This window comes from Globicephala melas, chromosome 7 (assembly GCF_963455315.2).
Source record: "Globicephala melas chromosome 7, mGloMel1.2, whole genome shotgun sequence".
Classification (NCBI taxonomy): Eukaryota; Metazoa; Chordata; class Mammalia; order Artiodactyla; family Delphinidae; genus Globicephala; species Globicephala melas.
This window is the reverse complement of record NC_083320.1, coordinates 42,137,558-42,163,087: the sequence shown is the minus strand read 5'-3', so window position 1 is coordinate 42,163,087 and position 25,530 is coordinate 42,137,558. Positions and strand designations below refer to the sequence as shown.

The 25,530-nt window shown below is 35.4% G+C and overlaps 1 protein-coding gene across 1 annotated transcript in view; it reads right to left on the bottom strand.

Annotated features, from left to right (window-relative positions):
* The window catches only part of TMEFF2 (transmembrane protein with EGF like and two follistatin like domains 2), a 250,423-nt gene that overhangs the window by 114,146 nt on the left and 110,747 nt on the right, over positions 1-25,530 (bottom strand). The window contains exon 5 of the mRNA XM_030853661.2: positions 5,454-5,550. Within this exon, the coding sequence (XP_030709521.1) occupies positions 5,454-5,550 (97 nt within the window). The remainder of the gene's footprint in view (positions 1-5,453; positions 5,551-25,530) is intronic.

The window sequence follows — 25,530 nt, the reverse complement described above, 5'->3', positions numbered from 1 at the left end:
GTAAAATTCTGTGACTAATCAACATCTTCTTCTTTAGAGCCCACATACAACCCCAAATGATATTCTTTTTACTTAGTAGAAAACAGTTGGAAACTTTCCAGTTGCAACACAATCTTTTTTGTTCAATTGTCGACCAGTAGTAGTTTTAAAAACAAATCATTTCTAAATCTTAAGACTCAGAGGTGTCTTATTTTTCCCTATCAAACTCATAACCCAATACCGAAGTCAGCAGGACCTAATGCCTAATTTGCTTATATGTATGGTGAAATCTAGTGCCAAGGATCATCCTTGACCGTTGCCCCACTTCAAATATTCATGATTCTCTACAGTCCAAAAAGCATTAAAGGTGGGAATGATGCCAGCAACACACAGTCTTCCTAGTGACAAGGAGCCTTCTTAGATCAAAGGAGCAAGATGTTAAAAGACTTCAAACTAAACTGTCTTTGTAAGAGAGGCTCACAAAAGTAATGCCAAATCTCACACCCTGTTTCAGTTATGGAACATCAATGAAATAAAGGAAAAAATAGATGCTCATTCATTTTCTCTTCTGAACTCTTTTTACTGAACTACTTTGCTTTTCTCCTTTCTTACCATTGCAGTCAAACACTAGGATGTGATGCACTAAAACTGGAAAACATTATTAATGCTTTCAAAGACAAAATGAATGACTACTGAGGAATTAATAGCATTTAAGCCAATATGATTTCGCTAATGGGGCCTAAGTGGCATGTTGAGAATAATACAAGAGCAAAGTTAAAATGGGCACAGGAGCTATAAAGCATACATATGAAGCAAATACACATAATGATTTAAGTTGTCCCTTTATGTCATTTGTCACCCAGCTGCATCTGCTCTTACACCTGTGCTCCCTTCCTTGATCTATCTTGATACCCTGGAAATGTTAGGCCTGCAGCCAATTTCATACCCAGTCATTTCTATGGTCAGACCCAGCTATCAGCTTGCTCTTTTCTTATATTAAATCAAGTATCAACCCCAGGGCTCTGAACTACTTCTGACTGACAGGACCAACAGAAAGTTCTAGGATAATTACTTCTTAGGACTAGTTCCCAGTGCAAAGAGTTACTACTGACCTACTTTGGACTTACTGAAATAATTTATCAGGTAAGATAATTAAGGGAATATAAAGCTGTTTCTAAAACCAAGCAAGTATCAGAAATATTTGTTGAAATCATAAGTTAGTATTCCCAGTACTATCAGATGGGGCTTTATTACTTTGCTATGAGTCAAATTTATTATGTTTGACTTAGAAGCCCTTCTTTTTCTTTATAAATTATACTTGGCAGGAGGTATCTGAGAGTCTCTTTGATGTATAAATATATTAGTTTTGACCTTTTTTCAGTCTAGATATAAAGAGAAACTGTCTTTTAAGCCCTTCTTTTCTTTGCCTTTTAACCCTTTCCCCATAAATAGGCATGCATATCCCTTTGCACTGGTGTTCCAATTATTTTCGAGGTCCATCCTAAATAAAGAGATGCCTTGATATGAGAGTGGATATATCTGTGGTGTGGACCACTCACCATGTGGACTTTTAACCCTCTTTTGAAAGCATGATCCTTTCCTACACATAGGTAGATATCTATAACTGAAGAATCTTTTGTAGCAATGGTCTTTCTTTCCTTTTGAGAAAATCTGACCGGTTTCTTATTTCTACAGCCTTGATGTTCTCCATAAGAAGAAGAAAAAGGCAAGAGAAAAACCTTGAAAGGAAATCATAGCACATAAGGGAGGAGCTTGTATAAGCTTATAAACCATCTGTTTTTCTCAAAATAAAGGCATTAAATTTTACGTTATTAGTATCATGGTTTATCAATGTCATCCTCTATTATTTTTTCTCCTTTTCCTCTACTCTCCTTACCCTTCCCCCATTTATTGTTTTTTCTTTCCCGTGTCCAATGTACCTTGCTTCTTGACTCAAAAACTCATCTAACTATGGAAACAAGATCAGCTGATTGTGTACTGGCTTTTTAATTCTAACAGAGGTTTACCTTCATCTAGAAAATACCTGAACATCTTTGAATAGCTAGATTTACCCCTTGTGGTAAAATGTAAAGTATTAATTTCTTAGGCTAGGGTTAAAGAAAAATCAGGAATCAATCTTTTACATTTGTTTCAATATTGCAGTTACAATAGTAACATTATTTCTCAGTACTACTTATCCACATCTTGTTATTATTTCATAATGTATGGTTGAGGAACTTGTATGCATAAAATTGTAGTTTAGTTAATGTCAAGGGAAAAAAATAAAACTAAACACTGACTTGTACTCTTTGTTCCCACATAGCAAATGCAGTATTTTATGTTTGTGAGAGGACCTGGCCATGGTTTCATCTGGAATCAATAGCACATCAAGCTCCCCTGATTCAGTTGACTAGTACTAGAGTCATATCCCTCCCCTATTGCTTCTTATCTTACTTTATAGCCTCTTTCATTCCATGACTATTTAATTTCATTTATTGCTTTATTCTTGTGTCCTTCAGCTGTTTCCAGTCTGCCCTTCATGGCCATAACTAAATACAGTGTGTAAACATGCAAAGGTATTTATGTAAATGAAAATCAATATGCTTATCATTTCAGCACCATTCCTTCTTGCTTACATTGGACATTTTAAGTACATTTTATTTGAACGCTAACAACTTTTCATTCTTGCCTGGGAAGTATAATGATCTTCTTGGCTCCCTGCCCCCTGCATCCCTCTAATCTTCACAGCTATGGCCACTTAGCCTCATCTGGAGGCTCAGCCTTATTCTGCATTTTGGAACTAATCTTGTCTCTAGGCTGGGGGCATACAAGATGTCCTAGCCAAAAGCTAACGGATTCAGCAACCAGTCATCCTTGCTGCTGGCTTCATTCTGACCTTGTAATTTATTTCTGAGATCTAGGGGCTTGTCCCAGCCTTCTGTAGCCAAGGGTTGGCTTTGTACACCAGTTCTGGTAGGTGGGTATCTATCCAGTATCTGCCCCTGATTAGCTTTCCAATTCCTTGACGACTGAGGTTCTGCCTTATCCTTCTCCTTGCTCCCTTTGTAACCGAATTTCTTTTCCTAACTCCAGTACCCACGGCTGTTGAACCTTTCTGATGCCACTTACCTTGCCCAAGTCTCCTTATCCTGTATACCAGAGATCTGAACTTTTGCTAGAATACCAGGAGTGACACTGCTTGCCCGAACATTTTCCCATTGCCTGCTGCAAGCTTCTCTCTTGTCACCAGCTCTAACCCTGCAGGTCTTCAGTCACTGGATCTAAGCTGCCTGCAATCTGGCCATCTCATTTTTCCAGACATGACAGGAAAGAAATACTTTAATTGCATCTTTGGTTGAATTGTTATGCTAACATCCTCTAGTTACTTTTACCTCATATCTTCATCTTGGCCCTGCCACTTAAACATTTTAAAACTCAGTTTCCTCCTTGTGAAGTGATCATAATAGAATCTACTCTAGGGTATTTTGAAGATAACTGAGGGAAAAAAAAGAATGCATACAAATAGACTAAGCTCATAGTAAGAAATCAGTCATTTTTATCTGCTATTATTGTCTCATTCCTTAAATTATCTGCTATTATTGTCTCATTCCTCTTTGCAGTTGTAAAGTGAAACCATGTCACTTAAAGGTGATCATTAAAGAGTGGGGAATGGAAAATTCTTAAGAAAAAATTAGGGACCCATGTGAATTTTTAAAAAGTAAAATAGCTGACAGCAAGAAAATTTACAGCATTAAAAATAAAGTTGAGCTACAGATGTAGTCATCAGCAAACATTAAAACAAGATATTTTAAGGATACATTTCTTATCAATGTGTCTTAATATATAATGACTATGACTATACAGAGCCTTAAAGCATTTAGGGAGGAGAAAGATTCTCTGAGTCAGTCATTTATCTTAGAGCAGTATTTATACAACCATCTGGGGGAGTTTTAGACAAGTAAAGTTTTAAGCCCCACTTCTCTGAAATTCTGATTCATTAATTTTGACATGGAACTAAAGAATCGATGTGTTTTAAAAATTCCCAGCCAGGTTTGGGAACCATAAAGTTCATCAGCCATTACGAGTCCAGGAGGTTCCTAAGAAAACATATGTCTGTTTACCTCAAGATGGTCAAACCAGTGCATACACTCCCTGACTTGACTCCTAGCTGACCATTGGTTAGAAATGTTTAACAGGTATGGAAATCCTACTGATATCTGCTTTTATTAATGGGTGGCTAGTTCACGTGGCTAGTCAATAGCAGTGTTTATTGTAAGTACTTAGTTAATTTACCCTAAGAATCTCAGTTTGCTCAGTTGGAATCCTCAATTTAATCTACATTCAAAAATATTCTAAAATGTTTTAAGTGCAGACTGTTTCATTCTTGCCAAAATTATCTTGCCTTAATTTTTTCTTTCTGTTTCTTAGATGAATTGCCCCCTCCACCCACAAAAGTTTGATGAAAATGATTGTGTTTTTCCTTCAACTTTACTGAGATATAATTGGCATATAACATTGCATAAGTTTAAGGTGTACAACATGTTTGATACACTTATATATTGCAATGTGGTCACCACCATAGTGTTAGCTAACACCTCCATCACCTCACGTAATTACCAATATTTTGTGTGTGTGGTGAGAACATTTAAGATTTACTCCCTTACCCACTTTGATCAAAATGATTGTTAACTGCTCTAGGCAAACACAGTCTGCATATTGAGAAAAAAAAGAAAGGACACCTGGTTGTTTTTCTGAAGTTATGTGTGTAAAAGAAAAAGAGATAGAAAGAAAGAGAGTCTGCCTCTTTCCACTGTCATGCCATACAAAGACCTTTGGGTTGCTCACTTTACGTATGAGATCAGGGTAGGACCAATACACGTGGCCGCCCTAGAAGACTAACATTTTGGGGCCCATTCAAAATAATGAATATTATACATAATCTGTTCAGCATATCTTTACAGGAGAAGCTGAGTATTGCTTGGGTGAAGGGAGAAGTTGATCCTACGGGGTGGCTCAAAGATTATTCCTTGCCCTACCATCTCCCTAATTCAGCTATGAGAGTGCCTATGCATACCCTTTAAGTAAAATCTGTGCAGTTGCCCAGATCCACCATTTTAGGAGCAGATTAGCAACTATCCATTGTTTCTTGACCATGCTTTTTGAGAGATGTTCTGATACGTACAATTTTTCTCTCCATCTCTTAACATGACAGTATTTGGGGGTCTCGGTGATATCTTATTGTACCTTATCAAGTAATGCCCTGGGCAGTTGCTTGGCTGACCCAACTTTTAGTTCAGCTTCAGAAAGTCCTTTCTGTTATTGTAGCCCTCATTTTTTACCATGAGAACTGGATTAAAAAAAAAAAACATAAAAAAAAACTGCTGAAAATGTCTTCTTTTAGGAAATAATTGATAAAGTAAAAAGAAATTAATTATTGTCATTATTTTCTTTAAAAGAATAAAATAGCACATTACCAGACATCCTCAGCGTCTTCATCACATTCTGCACCAAACTGGCAAATATCACAGGTGGATGTCTCCTTTTGACTGGTTTCTCCTGAGCCTTCATGGACTATAGGACAGAAGAAAGGGAACAAAAATAATTCAGATAAGTGTGCACAATACCAACAACTTCAAGACTATTCTGTATGAAACCTGCTACTTTTCCAATGGAGCTATTGGCGCTCCATTAAGATCGTCATATTCGGCTCCCTTCTTCCCTAAATTTGAAGAAAATTAACAATAATAGGCTAGCCATTGGTATGTGGTGAATAATTCTTTTTACAAGAAAAATAAATGAGAATACTGGATTTATCAAAATTGTTTGGCTAATAGACCATACGAAAGTTACTTAATTAAAAGGGATTTAGATTGTTACTTGCCTAGAGGAAAAACCTAGTGTCTATAAAAAAATACTTGACATTTTCTCATTCTTAAATTATAGATATTTTTTCATTCAAAGGCTTTAATACATAATTTAAAAATTTAGATGGGCAGCCTTGACTTTTTAGATACGTCTTTTCCCCGCCTCAAGGTGCTAAGTACTTATACGGAAAAATATATTAATTATGTTTTCAGAAAACATCTTTTAATTGGTTTTTACAGTAATTTCTTGAATCTTACATAAATGTTGCACAGAGCTCATCATAGTGATTTCTTCTATGAGGGCTATGAACATATATTTCATTTAAAAAATATATACTGTCGCTGATGATGATTATTGATATTGGTCCTTTTTATACACATAAATTACAAGTGTAAAAATATACTATATACAACCTAATTATAAAATTAAGCTTTCAAATCAGGAAAGAATAGTGTAAGTCAAGAAAAAAATTTTAGTATTTGAGTTCAAGAAATAAAAATCTGAGCAACACTTTTGAGATGATGGATTACTGTTTACCCAATTAAAAAAATATGTAGTTGAAAGCAAAAATAGTTTTGCTTATAGATGAAAAATTGCAACAACCTAAGTACTGCATAGATAATCTTATTCCATGGACATCTTATATACTAAAAACGTGTTTAAATCAAGAGATCCTTAAAACGTACACTCTGCAAAAGGTTATACATTTTCAGTAGAAAAAGAACAGAGGCAATTAAGTATGGCATTGGCTCCTAGCATTATGAAGCCTAATAAGATAACGTTTTTAACAAAACATCATTGATTAACATGCACCCTAAACCTAAGAAATTTAACCTTATTTTATTTTAATATGATATTTTTCATAATTTGTTCTTTGTCTATTAACATGAGAATTATTAATATTTACAAAAGCAAAGGTCTTTATTCCTTGATTTTCCAATTTACTGCTGGGCAAATGAGTGATCTGATTTACCAGAGGAAAAAAAAAAGAACAAGAAGACATCTCTAAGAGCGTTCTCTATTTTATAGTTTTTCCAGGAAAGACAGATTTATTTTTTCCAAAGCAACATTTTTTCCCCTGTACTTGATTTGCCCTGCACTTTTAAAAAGTTATGAATTAAACAGATCAACTTCAATTGCAAAAGTATTGATGGTATAGTTTTAAAATTGGAAGTCTAAAAAAATGGTGTTCCTCCCCAGAAAGAAGAAGGAATTTTAGACTCTGCTAAAATAGACAGCACTTATTATCCACTCTATTATTTTAATACAGGCAAGACCATTAGAGTGGACTATGGGATAAGAAGGAAGCTGGGGACCTAACCTCAGGGGGTACTGAACAGCTGAGGTCCATCTCTTTATCACTTTCTTACTATTAAGGCAACGCAGAAGCTGTTAATGGGAGAGAGAGCCTTTTAGTGTTAGCAAGATTAGCAGCTTCTAGACTAAAGCTTCCCATCACTCAGGAAACATACTAACACAACGGGAAGGTCCTTAATGAACAGTTATAGCCATTTATGGGCAGCCCTATCTTCTTTCACAGCAGGGATCCTTGGTTAGGGATCTACTGGAAGTAATCCAGGGGATGAATCGTGCTACCTCAGCAAAACTAACAATAATAATTCTACTGGAAGTCACATTACATTTCTATAAAAGGGCAGTTATTGGTAGACTCGAGATGTTTGGAAATTCTCCCACATGGAGAAGTAAACCCAGAAGTAGCAGTAGCAAAACCTCTATCAATAAACATTCTGGGAATAAAATGTGAAACAATCACAGTGAAAAATAAAGTAAAATCTTTCCATATTTCCTGAAGCACAGATTTGCACCTTTGTAATAAACAAACAGATCAGTACACTGCTTCATTTAACACTATAGACCAAGATTCTTAAATAGGAGTGGGCTCGGAAGCTCTGGTAGATTTGGTTTGTTCATTTATGTATTGTTTTTTAGATAAATGCCCTGAGATATCCTAGGAGGTACTGAATTTGTAGGCTCGAGGCTTGGATATGTATACTTTAAAAAACACATCCCTAAGAATATCTGCCCTAAACAATACTGAAAAGACTTCCTCTGGCCCAAACGTCTTCCTCATGCAGTGAATGTCTAGCACAGGACTTCTGTCACTTTAAAGTGCACAGGAAGCACCTGGAGGTTTTGTTAAAATGAAGATTCTGATTCAGTAAGTGTGAGGTGTAACTGATGCTGCTGGTCCACAGACCACATTTTGACTAGCAAGGTTAGCACTGCATTTTTCCCATCACAATTCACAATTTATTAGTGGGTAGTGCAATGGAGTCAGTGGGTCACTATCAGCATTTTTGTAAACATTTTTGTGTACATGAAGCAGAATATACTGGAATAGAAAACACAGAGTGCATCTTATTTAGCAAGCATAGGTTTTATTTTATAACACTGTTTTAGTTATACATATGTACATCCATCCAGCACTGCAATGTAAATTTCATTTCTTACTAAAGGTCACAGTCACAAAAGCTTGAACACTATTGATTTAGCACATGCTAGATGCTCAGAAAGTATGTGTTGAACAGGAGTGTTCCTTTTTCCTGTTCTTTTTACAGTATCAGAAACAGGAAGGATCGGTGCTTATTTGCATTCATCCGCTGATTGAAATTCATTTATCTGCAGGAATGAAATTCATTTATCCTAAAGTATTATTTTAACCATGCACTTGCATTTTAAGCCTTTTATTTTGAGTTGTAAAGTAAAAAAGAATTATTTCCCTCTATTCTAAAACAACAGGTTTCAGCGTGTGACTGAGGGAAATTTGAGGAGCAAGGGAGGCAGAGCTCCTGAAAGCATATTATACCTAATATGCTACCCTACAGTTAAAACTGATTTAATTAATTCCTTTAAGAAGATTCTGGATTGGAGCATTATAAGAGATGATCAAATTGCCTCTCTCTCAAACTCTCCCTGCCCTCGTGGTTTCATCCGGAAAATTGTTACCAAAATTCCCTTATCATGACCTTGTTCTGGCCCAAATCAGTGGGTGTGCCCACCCACTGGGCCCAGTTCTCTTCCTAACTCACTATAATGCCTCCTGGGCCTCTTATAATATTCCTAACCTATGTTATACTATTTCTGAAAACATGATGAAATAATATAATGTTCAAACACACAGTTATTCAATGTCATTTATTTGGTTCAAAATTTCACTAAAATTTACATTCAGTGAAATGCTCATATCTTTCAGTCAATTTTGAGGAACGCATGCCAAGACAAAGAACAACTCTATCATTCCAGAAAGTTTGCTTCTGCCTTTCTCAGCCGTTTCCCTACCACTACTATGTCTCTACATATAGGCTGGTCAGTAATCTGATCTGTCACCACAGATGGACTATTTTAGAATATTACATCAATGGAATCATACAATATGTAATTATTGTGTTCAACTCCTTCCACTTAGCATCATAGTTTTTAAGATGAATTCAGGTAGTTGCCTGTGTCAGTAGTTTATTTCTTTTTATTGCTTGGTATTCAACTGAGTGAATATACCACAGCTTATTTTTCCATTATCTTGTTGAAGTACATCTTGTTTCCAGTTACTGTCTGGAAACAATAACTGAATATTTATGAATAAAGCTGTTGTAAATAGTCTTGTAAAAGACTTTTTGGGCACGCAAGTTATTTCTCTTCGACAAATACCTCACAGTGGGATTATGGTATTCAGATAGCCACACCAGCTTTCTTTTGCTTATTGTTTCTGTCTTTTTTACTTTCAACCTGCTTCTTAACTTATGTCTAAAGTGTGTTTCTTGTAAACAATATATAGTGGAATGTCACTTTTTTATCTAGTCTGAATCTGTCTGCATTTAATCAGGGTATTTAGTCCATTTACTTTAATGTAATTATTGATATGTTTGCTTTTTAAGTCTCCCAACTTGGTGTTTGATTCATTTTTTAAAAAAATTCTTGAGTTACAGAAATTTTTAATATATTTTAGGTACAAATTTTTGTCAGATACATGTATTGGGATATATTTTCTCAGTCTATTTTCTTGAACGTGTTTTTTTTTTTTTTGTAGATGTGCAGAAATTTTTATTTTGATGAAATCAATTTTTTTCTTTTATGATTTGTCATTTCTAAGAAGTCTTCTACTTGAAGCTCATGAAGATATTCTTCTATGCTTTATTCTATTCCCCATTTTTATTAATTTTTAAATTTTACTTTAATTTAAGTTTATGGTCTATCTAAAATTGGATTTTGTGCATAATGTGAAGTAGAGGTTGGGCTTCTTTGTTTTTACCACATGGACATGATTTCTCTCTCTTGACCTGTCAGTGTGGTGAGATATGTTGATTGATTTCCATATGTTAAGCCAACCTCACATTTTGGGGATAAGTCAAACTTGATCACGGTATATAACCCTTTTTATATATAGCTGGATTTCTTTTGCTAGTATTTTGGTAAGTATTTTTGTGTCTATGGTTCACAAGATATGCTGGCTGTAATTTTCTTGTATTGTTCTTATTTTGTTTTATTATTATGGTTAAAATGGCCTCATGATATGAGTTGGGAAGTGTTCCTACTTCCTCTATTTTATGAAAGAGTTTGTGGAGGATTGGTACTATTATTTCATTTCTTTATACAAGGCTATTTAAATTTTCTATTTTATTGCTTCCTACTCTTACTATTTCCTTTATGTTATATACTTAGAGTTTATTTTCTAGTTTCTTAAAATGGAAGAAGTGCTTGATTTTATACCTTTCTTATTTTCTAATATAGGTATTTAAATCTGTACATTTTCTCCTAAAGACTGCTTTAGCTGCATCCCACAAATATTAATATGTTGTGTTTTCATGTATTTTTGTGAAAATATATGTTGTAATATCCTTCAGGATTTCTTCTTTGACCCAAGGATTATTTAGTAGTGTTTTTTTTTTTTTTTTTTTTTTTTCGGTACGCGGGCCTCTCACTGCTGTGGCCTCTCCCGTTGCAGAGCACAGGCTCCGGACGCGCAGGCTCAGCGGCCATGGCTCATGGGCCCAGCCGCTCCGTGGCATGTGGGATCTTCCCAGACCGGGGCACGTACCCGTGTTCCCTGCATCGGCAGGCGGACTCTCAACCACTGTGTCACCAGGGAAGCCCTAGTAGTGGATTTTTTTAACCTCCAAATATTTGAGGGTTTTCAAAAGTACACTATTTTTATTTATCTTTAATGTAAATATCCAAAATTCATTGGGAATCATTTTAAATATACAAAAGAGTTGTGTGGCCTTAAGGACACAGAGAAATGCAGGCTTCCAAGAGCCACTCAAGGTCTTAACATTAAAAGGAAAGTAATAAATATATAGCATAAGTTTCCATTAAATTCAAAGGACTTTAGAGTTTAGGTAGGAAGACTTTTATATCTTTTTACTCCACCCCCCACCAGAGCAAAATTCAATCAAATGATCAACCTGGATGAGAGTTGAAATAAAAAATAGATTGTGTGAGCTGCAAGAGTAAATTGTTTTGAAGTCCTGAAAAGTCTGAAGTATTGAAAAGAGCTCAGCCTGATTGTCCAGGCTTTGAAACAAATCTCTCTGGAGTTTGACAGCTCTATGTCTCCTGTTCAAGATGTTATAAAAAAAATCCATCCATGGTGATCTATCCATCATGGTTAAAGTAAATATTCTGTTTAATTTAAGTCCTTTGAAATTTATTAAAACTTGTGTTTTATGGGCCAGAATATGATCTATCTTCTTGACTATTCCATGTGCATCTTAGAAGTTGTAACCTCTTGTGGGGAGTGATTTTCTGTAAATATTAATAGCTTAAGTTGATGGTCCAAATCACCCATAACTGTACTGATTTTTTGTTTAATTGTTCTATTACTGAGAAAGGTGTGCTAAAATCTCTACTGGTGACAGTAAAACCGTTTCTAGTTCTCTATTGTTTTGTTCTTTTGTTTCATCTTGTATTTGGGAGCTCTGATATTGGGTTTATAAACATTTAGTAGTCTTATGTCTTCTTTAATAAGTGACCATTTAGCATTATGAAATGCACCCCTTTACCCTCTGGTCACACTATTCATCTTGAAGTCTACTTTGTTCTGATATTCAGATAACCACACCAGCTTTCTTTTGCTTATTGTTTCTATCTTTTTACTTTCAACCTGTTCATTAAGTTATGTTTAAAGAGTGTTCCTTGTAAACAATATATAGTTGGATTTTGCTTTTTTATCTAGTCTGAATATGTCTACATTTAATCAGGGTATTTAATCCATTTACTTTAATGTAATTATTGATATGTTTGTTTTTAAGTCTACCAACTTGGTGTCTAATTCATATTTAGCTAATCTTTTTGTTTTCCTCTGTTTCCTTTTCTGACATTTTTTTAGGAAAATCAAATATTCTATGGTATTTATTTTGTCTTATCTCTTCTAATAATTATTTTGTTATATTTTGGGGTTATTATTTTGATGGCTACTTTAAGGATTATAATATACAACTTCAAATTATCCTAATCTATTACTTCATGAACAATTTAAAAACTTTATTAAAATACTATATTTTTAATTACCATAGTCCACCCTTTGCATTCTTATTGTCATATATCATACTTCTACCTGTTCTATAAAACTCGTGTTCCTTTTGAAAATTAGTTTTACTTTAAACATACACCCTACTCTAATTTCAAAGGAAAAAAGCCAGAGATGTCAGTGCTAATGGAGACTCCTTCCTGTCATCATTAAATAATTATTTAGCTGCTGACCTGTATTTGCTCTAACTTTTCAAGACTTATGTATAGTCTCACATTCTCCATGGAAGACACTGTTGGCATATGACACTTATAGTAGATTGAATTATTTTCCCAATAAAAGGATTATACGTTCCTCTCCATAGCCATATGACTTGAAGTTCCATGATATCACTGATAGGCTTATGACTTGTTTTTGCCATTGAAATGTCAGTGGAAGTGAGAAGATATATAAAAGCCAACATGTAGATTTCTACTTTCTTGCTTGTTCTCTTTGCATAAAAAAAGACATCCAGAATAGGAGCTGTTTCTTCAACCAGTCCCAGAATGAGAAGATATATAGAGGAGGGCCATAGTTGACCACAGCCATGGGAGCAAGAATTATGTCACTTACTGATGCTGTAAGCCTTTGAGGTTTTGAGGTAGTTTGTAACTATAGCTTTACCTAGTGAAAGATGGCTAATAACACATGAATTAATGTTATTAATGAATTCTAAGGAAATGTTTTCACATCATTTTCCACACTTCATATTTTGGTAGCATTACTATACAACCCTAGATCTGCTTTTAATTGTCTCCAGATCTCCCTTTGAATTTCTATTTCTTTTCTATATTAGCATATATTCTGCAATAGTTAAGCCATGTTTATTCTATTATATTTTCATTTTTTCCCAACATAGCACTATCTTTCCCAGTCTATTCACGGTTCCCATTTTATTCTCCATATAGCTCTAGCACATCACTTTGACGGATACATAAGTTGTCCCATTTAAATTAGGCATAGTATACACATTAAACATAGTATATGCAGCAAAGGAAGCCATAAACAAAACAAAAAAGCAACCTACAGAATGAGAGAAAATATTTGCAAAGAATGTAACTGACAAGGGTTTAATTTCCAAAATATACAACAAATTATACAGTTCAATATCAAAAAACACACAACCCAATCAAAAAATGGGCAGAAGACCTACATAGACATTTCTCCAAGGAAGACATACAGATGGCCAATAGGCAAATGTAAAGATACTCAACATCGCTGATTATTAGAGAAATGCCAATAAAAACTACAATGAGGTTTCACTGCACACAGGTCAGAATGGTCATCATCAAAAAGTCTACAAATAAAAAATGTTGGAGAGGGTGTGGAGAAAATAGAAATAGACTCATAGACATAGAAAACAAACTAATGGTTATTAACGGGGGAGGTGGGGAGGGGTAAGCTAGAAATTTGGGACTAAGAGATACACACTACTATATATAAAGTAGATAAACAACAAGGACCTATTGTATAGCACAGGAAACTATATTCAATGTCTTGTAATAATGTATACTCGAAAAAAATCTGAAAAACAATATATATATGACAGAATCACTTTGCTGTACACCTGAAACATTGTAAATCATCTATACTTCAATTAAAAAACCCACAAAAAACACAGTATAAATATGCATAAATATAAGCCCAGGACCAGATGGCTTCATAGGTGAATTCTGTCAATCATTTAGAGAAGAGCTAACACCTATTCTTCTCAAACTTTTCCAAAATATAGCAGAGGGAGGAACACTCCCAAACTCATTCTACAAGGCTGCCATCACCATGATACCAAAACCAGACAAAGATGTCACAAAAAAAGAAAACTATAGGCCAATATCACTGATGAACATAGATGCAAAAATCCTCAACAAAATACTAGCAAATAGAATCCAACAGCACACTGAAAGGATCATACACCATGATCAGTGGGGTTTATCCCAGGAATGCAAGGATTCTTCAATACATGCAAATCAATCAATGTGATGCACCATCTTAACAAATTGAAGGAGAAAAACCACATGATCATCTCAATAGACACAGGAAAAGCTTTTGACAAAATCCAACACCCATTTATGATAAAAACTCTCCAGAAAGTAGGCATAGAGGGAACTTACCTCAACATAATAAAGACCATATGTGACAAACCCACAGCCAACATCATTCTCAATGGTGAAAAACTGAGACCATTTCCACCAAGATCAGGAACAAGATAAGGTTGCCCACTCTCACCACTATTATTCAACATAGTTTTGGAAGTCCTAGCCACAGCAATCAGAGATGAAAAAGAAATAAAAGGAATCCAAATCAGAAAAGAAGAACTAAAACTGTCACTGTTTGCAGATGACATGATACTATACATAGAGAATCCTAAAGATGCTACCAGAAAACTACTGGAGCTAATCAATGAATTTGGTAAAGTAGCAGGATACAAAATTAATGCACAGAAATCCCTTGTATTCCTATACACTAATGATGAACAATATGAAAGAGAAATTAAGGAAACACTCCCATTTACCATTGCAACAAAAAGAATAAAATACTTAGGAATAAACATACCTAGGGAGACAAAAGACCTGTATGCAGAAAACTGTAAGACACTGATGAAAGAAATTAAAGATGATACAAGCAGATGGAGAGATATACCATGTGCTTGCACTGGAAGAATCAACGTTGTGAAAATGACTCTACTACCCAAAGCAATCTACAGATTCAGTGCAATCCCTATCAAACTACCAATGGCATTTTTCACAGAACTAGAACAAAAAATGTCACAATTTGTATGGAAACACAAAAGACCCCAAATAGCCAAAGCAATCTTGAGAAAGAAAAATGGAGCTTGAGGAATCAGGCTCCCTGACTTTGGGCTATACTACAAAGCTACAGTAATCAAGACAGTAGGGTACTGGCACAAAAACAGACATATAGATCAATGGAACAGGAGAGAAAGCCCAGAGATAAACCCATGCACATATGGTCACCTTATCTTTGATAAAGGAGGCAAGAATATAAAATGGAGGAAAGACAGCCTCTTCAATAAGTGGTGCTGGGAAAACTGGGCAGCTACATGTAAAAGAATAAAATTAGAACACTCCCTAACACCACCCACAAAAATAAACTCAAAATGGATTAAAGACCTAAATGTAAGGCCAGACACTATAAAACCCTTAGAGGAAAACATAAACAGAGCACTCTATGACATAAATCACAGCAAGATCCTTTTTGACCCTCCTCCTAGAGACATGGCAATAAAAGCAAAAATAAACAAATGGGACCTAATGAAACTTAAAAGCTTTTGCACAGCAAAGGAAACCATAAACAAGACGAAAAGACAACCCTCAGAATGGGAGAAAATATTTGCAAATGAAGCGACTGACAAAGGATTAATCTACAAAATATACAAGCAGGTTATGCAGCTCAATATCAAAAAACAAACAACCCTGTCTAAAAACGGGCAGAAGACCTAAATAAACATTTCTCCAAAGAAGAAATACAGATTGCCAATAAACACATGAAAGGATGGTCAATATCACTAATCATTAGAGAAATGCAAATCAAAACTACAATGAGGTATCACCTCACACAGGTCAGAGTGGCCATCATCAAAAAATCTACAAACAATAAATGCTAGAGAGGGTGTGGAGAAAAGGGAACCTTCCTGCACTGTTGCTAGGAATGTAAATTTATACAGCCACTATGGAGAACAGTATGGAGGTTCTTTAAGAAACTAAAAATAGAACTACCATATGACCCAGCAATCCCACTACTGGGCATGTATCCTGAGAAAACCATAATTCAAAAAGAGTCATGTACCATAATGTTCATTGCAGCTCTATTTACAATAGCCAGGACATGGAAGCAACCTAAGTATCCATCGACAGATGAATGGATAAAGAAGATGTGGCACATATATACAATGGTATATTACTGTGCCATAAAAAGAAATGAAATTATTTGTAGTGAGGGGGATGGGCCTAGAGTGTGTCATACAGCATGAAGTAAGTCAGAGAGAGAAAAACAAATACCGTATGCTAACACATACATATGGAATCTAAAAAAAAAAAAATGGTTCTGAAGAACCTAGGGGCAGGACAGGAATAAAGATGCAGATGTAGAGAATGTACTTGAGGACATGGGGAGGGGGAGAAGTAAGCTGGGAAGAAGTGAGAGAGTGGCATGGACATATATATACTACCAAATGTAAAATAGCTAGCTAGTGGGAAGCAGCCGCATAGCACAGGGAGATCAGCTTTGTGCTTTGTGACCACCTAGAGGGGTGGGATATGGAGGGTGGGAGGGAGACGCAAGAGGGAGGAGAAATGGAGATATACGCATATGTATAGCTGATTCACTTTGTTATACAGCAGAAACTAACACACCATTATAACACAGTTTTACTCAAATAAAGATGTTAAAAAATATGCATAAATAGAAACCTCCCTGTGCACCAAGTCTGAAATAAAGTAGGTGGTCCCCGAAACAATCAGATTGCATCAACAGAAAGAATGAGATTTCTAAGCTTAAATATGATTCATAGAGACTGGTTCTACACTCATTTAAATTATTGCAAAGTTTAAAAATAAATTTACACAAATTTTATATAGACCTTAATCTGAAGTTTTCAAAATTTAGAATGCGTTTTTTCTTTTTTGTATTTTAGAGTCAATATCAATCCAGTAGTCAGTGTTTTTTGTTTTTTAAATAGGTAAGATGACAAAGTAATCATGCCTTGGTAGGCATGTAATTTTTTCCACTTTATTTACATAGATAAAGGATTCAATATATCTGTTGTAACTAAAATTACTTTGATTATAAAATTATAAACAGCAATTTTTCTTTCTGAATAACTTACATACATTACTGTCTCATTATCACCAAAAAGCTGAACTTTTGAGTTTATCCTCTGATGAAGGAAAAATTCCACTTAAAGAATAGAAAGAAAATTTTAAATCAAAACCCTCCATTCCATTTTTTAATTTGTATAACTTGTCTATTTTGCCTTTTGTATGCCAGTTTTACCTCTCACATGCCTCTCCCACATGTAAGTTGAATTTAAATGATGGAAGCTGCTGACAGTTCCTAGAGCTCAGACAATTCTAAGCTGTTGTTTTTGAGCTACAGTCATGTTCTCTTTTACATTTTCCAACATTTTCCTAGAAACCTCAATGATTTTAAAGAAAAATAAGAGTACTTTCTTTTTATTCATATTAAAATGTGATGATATTTGTCATGTGAATAACAAGTACACTGTTACATCATATTATTGAAATGCTAAAACAAAAAGAAGTAGCATTTTGATCTGCTATTTACAAAACTAACACAGATTAATTTTTTATGTGTATCAGTGCCATATGCAGTAAGATGTGTTCAGGTTTGGGGAAAGAAATTCATTATCTTTGCTTCTTTTTAATTAAAAGAAGTACAAACCCACTAATAATTTTTAAGTGGTTTAAATGCCAAAAAACTAAAGGAAGGCTGAAATTACACTTACACAAAATGGTTTAAAACAACCAAGCGCATGACTGAGCAAATGTGATTCTATGTTAAACACTCAAAAGAAGAGATCATTACAGAAAATTTAAGTTTTCATAATTAAGCTAGTTTGCTAGAGCTTGACACAGATTCTTTAGAAATCACATATAGTTTATCTTCTGCACAGCTTAAAAAATTTAAGAGATTAATACAATGTTACTATGTTGAAGCAAAATTCTATTGTCATCATTTAAGTCTGACTGATTTCACTCAGTCCTATCTAAGTTAGAACTGAAGATACTCAGTTGATTAGAAAAAAGAAGAAAGACAATGAAGTAAAGAAAGAAGAAATGAGAGAAGGATGGAAGGAAGGAAAGAAGAAAGGACAAAAAAGCTTATTCAGCTTGATATCAGGCATGGCAGAATTCATCCGAGAACATTACCATGCCAAGACTTCATGAAACTCTTATTGTATCAATCATATGAAAATTATATGCAAAAATATTTTATTATTCTCAGTGTAATTAATTTATATCATTTTATGTAAATTCATAAAAATAATTAAATTTTTTCCATATTAAATGCCTAAAAGGTAAGAAATGTGTTTTTTATTGGTAAGTGATGAAAACTGACTTGGGCTGAATGAGCTACTGTAAAGCATAGAGGGTACCAAATTCCAATTAGAGGATATTGAGAAAAGACTAAGAGTTAGTAAGTGGAAACAGTAAACATACTTGATACTTTTGCACAGATTTGTGATGAGGAAAACAGAGAATGAGGCATTAGTTGGAAAATGATGTACGGTCAAGAAAGGGGTTTTTTATGGAAGGACAGAGTCGAAGCATCATTGTCATGCTGAGAGAAATGGTGCATAAAAGAACAAATTTATGCAGAAGAGAAAGGGGATAATCACAGAAGCGATGTCCTTGAGAAGGGATGGGTTTACAAACAGGTGCAGTGGTTGGTCTTAGAGGTACAAACGTCTTCTGCTCGAGGAGGGGTTGCAGAGTATGTGGGTACAGATGTAGGAAGGAGGTGACACTGGAAAGAGGAGGATGAAATAGATCTCTTTTGGTTGCATTTATTGCCTGTATTGTATTTGTACTCAAAAGCATGGTTATCAGTTGAGAGCATGTGATAGGAAGAGAATGTGAAATATAAGGGAGTGAACGTGAATGAAGAAAGACCAAAGTCTTTCTAAGTCTTTTCAACACTAATTTGTTGCTTTCCAACTTTGTGTTTAATTCTTCTAATTAGTAAATCTCTGATAACAAAGATATAGCTTTATTAACTTGCACTTCTGTATGTCATTAGTACATGACCTTTGGTATTGATAACTTCAAGGCATTTTCTGATATAAGAAGTTTTATTTGAATCATCAAATGAAGACTAAATTGCCAATACAGTCAACTCTAACCTACTTAATGTTTGTTTTGGTAGAGGGGTTTTGCAATCTGGTAACAACTTACATGTCATGTTTCTTTCCTATTTTCCCATTCCATCATCACAGTACTAGTTCAGATCTTCATCATACTTGCCTAAACTTCTAACTACCTGATCTCTGCACTTGCAAACTTGCCTCTCTTAAATATATGTCCCACGTATCTTATTAAAATGCAAATCTGATCATATCATTTAAAATTGAAAATGACATGAAGTAATCTAAAGGCTGTTACATGATAGGCAAAGTTCAGGGGTAATGCTAGGAGAGCTGGATTTGGGTTGCCCAGAGTCTTTTCTTGATCCCCAGATTTCTTATTTGTAAAATGAGATGCCTGCCCTGCTTGCTCACAGGCTGTGGTGAAGACTAAACAGGAGGACATGTGAAAGTGCTTTGCACCCTCTAAACTGCTCTGCCACCCTAAGGTGTTAACACTAAGAAAGTGTTAAAGTTGAAGTAAACTCATTATCTTATTCCAAGTAAGAAAGTTCTTTGAAGGAAGTCCAAGCCTGGGCATCACAAACGTGAATTTTTGGCCCTTGTGAGTGGCCTTATAGTGATACTGAAGTAGGAGTCTTTGAGGGAGCAGGGAAATAAGAATCACAGAACAACATAATGAAATAGAGAAATAAAAATATTGAGAAACTTGTAGAAGAGGTCTTGCACCAAAACATCCTCATTTGGTTTCTTATATGAAGGGCTAAAAGGATTGAGGGAGGAGCAGGTAAGAAGTGGATGAGAAGTCTCAGATAGGTCACCTCAGAAATTTCCCAAAGAGCTCTAGGCTGTTCGTTCTAGTACACTGGGTCTTGGAACAAAAAACGCACTAAAGTGATCATTTTGTTCTTATTGATGAAGATAAGAATAAAATAAGAGCTTTACATTTTCTTTTTCTACTTGCCTGTTATGGGCATTGGATTTCACTGTAAAGCCTGAAAAACATACTCATCTAAGTCTAATTTCCAAGTCTAAATGAGACTTAAAAATAAAACTTATAAAGGTCAAGGCTTGTTTAAATATATAACTTATTGCTATAAATAGGCCAACATAATAAAAGAGCAGCAGTAATAATGAAGTCAATTTTAAGAGGTCAAGGCATTTCATAGACTTGGTAGCTGTAGCAATAATTTTTCTGAATTGTCTATAATATTTCTAGCCTATTTTTGCTATTAAAGATCCAGTCGCTAATTTTTGGAATCACAGTAGCCAAAATAATGGGAAGAATGTCAGGGCTGGACTTCAGTGTTTGTGATTAGTTTCAGTCTTGGGTTAGATATAGCCTCACTCTTTTCTCCACCCCTACTTGTTCTATATTGAGAGACCCTGTTTTATTTCTACAAGTTCCCTCTGCCTATTGGCTCTGGTTGGTGGAATTTGGCTACTCTTGTTATTCCTTTTTCCAGTCTACAGCTGTCTCTCAAACTCTGGTTTAAAATCTGTAACTTATGACCTATTCCCTAGCACTCTTGAAAACCTTTCTTGTGATGCCCCATCTTGGAATCGGCCCCCACTAGCAGCCACTCAAGGCTGGCTCCACTATGCTCAGTTTCACTCCCCGCTCCTGGAAAAGTGCTTTCAACTGTATTATTTCGAAGCAACATAAACAATACAAAGCAATGAAAACATATACAGTCAAAAGCAAGGATAGGTCTTCCCTGGTGGCGCAGTGGTTGAGAGTCCGCCTGCTGATGCAGGGGACACGGGTTCGTACCCCGGTCCGGGAAGATCCCACATGCCGCGGAGCAGCTGGGCCGGTGAGCCATGGCCGCTGAGCCTGCGCGTCCGGAGCCTGTGCTCCGCAACGGGAGAGGCCACAACAGTGAGAGGCCCACGTACCGCAAAAAAAAAAAAAGTAAGGATAAAAAGGTCTGAATTATCCAATCTGAAATGTGAATTTCCCATCTTCCACAAAGTGGGAAAAAAGAAAATACAAAACCAAACCAAACCCACAAAATGGTCTAAGGAAGCTGGAGTGCTGGAAATAAGTTAGAAATTGACTTCAAGCTAATCAATATGACTTCTTTACAGAACCATTACCTCAGTCTAAAACTGTAAAGTGGAGGGAATGAATAATTGTGGAAAAGACATCTAGATTTTTAAAAATTGCATGGGATTTTAGAGAAGATTTTATCACCATTAGATTGCCAGGGATTTCCAGAAATAAATGGAAAGAGATAAATTTTTAAAAATTAACAATGCTCTATTTAGAATTTCATAATGAGACTGATTTTCTAAACTTTAAGTTTTTAAACTCAAACCACTTTCATTTATAGTATCATCAAGATTCATGGACCTTTCATTTTTACATGCCTTACACCTGAATTGTATGATAATTGGAACTAAAATAATTTCCTTGTTTTTGCAGATTTGGAAAAAAAAATTCTTCAAGTTTTGGGGAAATTTGCTGGTGAGCCTAAACCATAAAGATTTAGGTTTAACAGGGACTGTAGCTTATTACTACTGTTTAATGTTTGTTTTAAAAATTATAATATTGAAGGACATATATGCTAAAATTCTCAGGCATAAAAATATGATTTAATTTGATGAATAAGTAAAAACATAAGGATTAATGTAATAAATCCAAGAAAGAAACATTTTAAAAGATCAAAACATTTGTATTATTATAACATTGTGGGTTTCATTTATGGAATTAATAACAAAATAAAAAAACATATTTTTGTAAAGCTTTGCTATTGTTCATTTAATTTGGTCAGTGAAGTATGTCTAATGACTATGAAATATTGGTCAATAAGCAAACTTGAATGATACTTTAAAAACACAAATCTTGATAATGATACAACCCTGTTTAGTTCAAAGTTTCCCTATACCTTCAGGATAAAAATCCACAGCCTTTATCATTGTATTCAAAGTCTTTCATGATTTGCCCCCAACCTATCACCCTACCTTCATCTCTAGCACCCCTGGCATGCTCTTTATGCTGATAGCTACTTGTCACTTTGCTGGGCATTTACACATGCTGTTTCCACTGTCTATAGTGGCACGTCTGTGGCTAATTCTGATTTTAACTTGAAGATTCAGCAGTAGTATCACACCACTCAGGAAAGAAGTCCTCATCTTTCACCCTCTTCCTTCATCCCTGGTCTGTGTTGGGCTCTTGGTTTGTACACCCGCCCATTCTCAGAACGTCTCACATTGTAGAGGTTTCCTGACTCTTCCATTGTCCTGAGAATTTTTCAAGGTCAACTCGTATGTCTCATTTGCTTTTATATCTATTCTTCGCACAGGGCTTGGGAAATGACAGAAAGTAGTGGTCAGAGAGGGGAGTTTCAGAATTCCAGATCTTTCTATTGTTGTACTTCTAGGTAATAACAAGGTGTGGCCACATTTCTAGACAGCTAAACTGAATTTGAGGAGACTGAGGAACCATGAGGCCAATGTTGAGAAGGAATATCAGATACACCCTTGATAGTTATTAATGTTGTGCATTAAAATGTCCAGGCACAGGGCAAGACCGCATATCTTGGATGCCCTGTGGTTGAACAGTCCATGTAACTAGTTCTGGCTAATGAGTTGTTGAGTGGAAGTGACACGAGTCAATTCAGGCTAGAGGATTTAATTGCTAGTTGGAGACCTTCCCTACTACTGAAGGGTGCCTAGGATGGGCAGGAAAGGGAGCCAGAAAAGGAGGCTATCACAGGGGGATAATAAATAGCAGTCAGATGTGGCACATAATTTGGAGAGAGAATTGACAATATTTACTGATGGATTGGGTGCAGGTAGAAAGTCAATGCTCAAGATAGCTGTCCATTCTGTCTGGGTCCCTGAGTGACTGCAATGGGCAGAGCCAGCTGCCCCTAAATAGTATCTCGCCCAGCCAACCTGCGGTGAACATGGAGTGAGAATAAGAAATGAACCTTGACTCACTGAAGCCACTAAGTTTAGGGGAATGTTTGTTACTACCACATAACCTTGCATAAGCTAGCACAACCAGAGTATGTCAGGGAATGAGGTTAAGAGGCATGGATGCCATCTGTTCCATTGTGCTGATGGAACTCACCAGCAACTCCCAAGTACCCAACTACTGATGGTTACCCTGGAATAGAATATATGAAAATAAACCAAGTGCCGAATTATTGAGAAAAATGGCAGTAATGGGAAGTTCAGCAGGTTATACCAAAAGTGTGGGAAAAGGTGGTATCAGCAAATAGCATGAGTTTTGAATAAGAAGTGGTTTATTGAGTGACAGTGCCAGACTGCATTGATGGTAGTCTGAAAAGGACAGTAGGAAGCCAGAAATGTATGGCCTGAGATGGGAAAGTAGAGCAGCAATAGATAAGGTTTGGAGGGGTGTTATGCTGCCACTGGGCAGAAGACAAGAGAAAATTGTTGAAACATTTAAGACAATTTAATCTTACTCTTTCACTAGAGCTAATATTGATAATAACTATCAAAAAGTGCAAGAATATACTAAATTCTTATATCCTTAAATAGGCCTAATTATACTTTTTCAGAGCATACAGGAACTATTTCCTGGTAATTATTGGTATTTTAAAAGCTATGTTCACATGCATGCTTTTAATGCCTTAAAGTCCTTTGACATGAAGGTTGGACTGTGACTGATTCAGGCTATCCCCAAATGGAAAAACATTTTTTTCCTATCTCAAAACACATTTTGCTTCCTGCCCAATTTCATACCCACACAACATTCTGTACTGTTGCTTTCATTTTCCCCCAATGCCGCTTAGATTTCTTCATGCATATTTGTATTTTTAGATCAGATAAAATGAATAGAAGTTTCTTCCCTTGAAAAATGTGTAGTGTGATTCAAAGAAAATGTTAATGAAAAGAAATACTAAGTCTTGTGAAACATCGATATATAGCAACTAATTGGAAAAGCAACTCAATTGCTTTTTCTTTGTGTTGTGTCAGAAGCACCGTTCTTATGGAATTATGCAGCTGTACAAGCACTGGTATCGACAGATTTTTTAAATGGAAGAGATAGGGGGTGGTGAAACAATGTACTAAACACCATTTCTTTCAAAATACTCCTAAATATGGAGGTAGTATGTAGGGACTCATACTTTCTTTACTGCATCATATTCATTTTTAAGAAAACCACCTCCATATAGAAATACTTTCCACCAACACACATACAGGTATCAAAATGAAGACGACTTTTCCTGGGTTGTTAAATTCCTTCAGAAACATGGGCTGTCTTTCATGACAACAGTTTCCTTCCTCCTCTGCTCCCACACAGCTTGACAAGCAGGTCACAGAGAAAGGTTGTTAACTACATTCCTTTGCCTAAAAAGGGATTTCAAGAAAACAAGTACCTTAACTTCACTCTTAAGAGAGGGTCAGACGGCTGAGGTGGTGATTTGTTTGTGTACATATGGGCTAGTGCAAAGGAATGGAAAAAATATTCGGGTGAAGAATTTCTAAATGGGAAGATGTGTTTTAAAGACAGCTTCTATTATATGTCAGCTACACCTGGCAGAGTCACAGGGCAAGGTGAATAAACTATAAACAATGAAGTCTCCTTAGTGAAAACCTCTGCATAGTGAGAGAGATCTGTGGGTGGGATAGAACAGCCAAGAGTGTCACTCGCATAGTATATGTTTTTTAAAGCGGGTTTCACATCACTTTTACTGTAACTGGGAAGGATTTCAAATTTTTTAAGATAAATTACTTGGACTTAGCTTCTACTAAAAAAACCCAAGACGATATATGATCGGTAGACACATTAGATTAAAAATAAAAATCAGTTCAAGAACTTCAATAAAATTAAGAAGCCAGTTGCATTCTTGGTGCATAGAAATGTACGTTAAAAAACGTACTAGTTTAGTGCATCTGTTAAATGATACAATATACATATCTATAATTACTCCAGAGATCAAATTAAGTACATTCCTCATTTGTTCGTTTGTCTCTAAGGAAAATACAGGAAAACAAATGCTAATCAAAAGATTAATGGACTTCTAAATGTATAATACATTAGCCGCTCCTTCAATCTTTGGGAAACAAAATATAAAAAACAAATGAAAATAAGGCGTTGTCTCACATATTCTTGGTAAATTTCATGAAGTTTTAAGGTTCTTGTCAGTATGAATTTGATTTAAAGCTGTAAATCTTTTCTGAATATTTCTATGGCTATCCAGATAGAAACATCATACATAAAAATATTCTTTATTCCAGAAAAGATAAAACTCCCAGTGGTAAAAGAAGATTTAGGTATCTCTGAAGGTTTCTTATCTCCTGGCAACATAACTCTCTGATGGTTCAGTGCCTGAGAGGG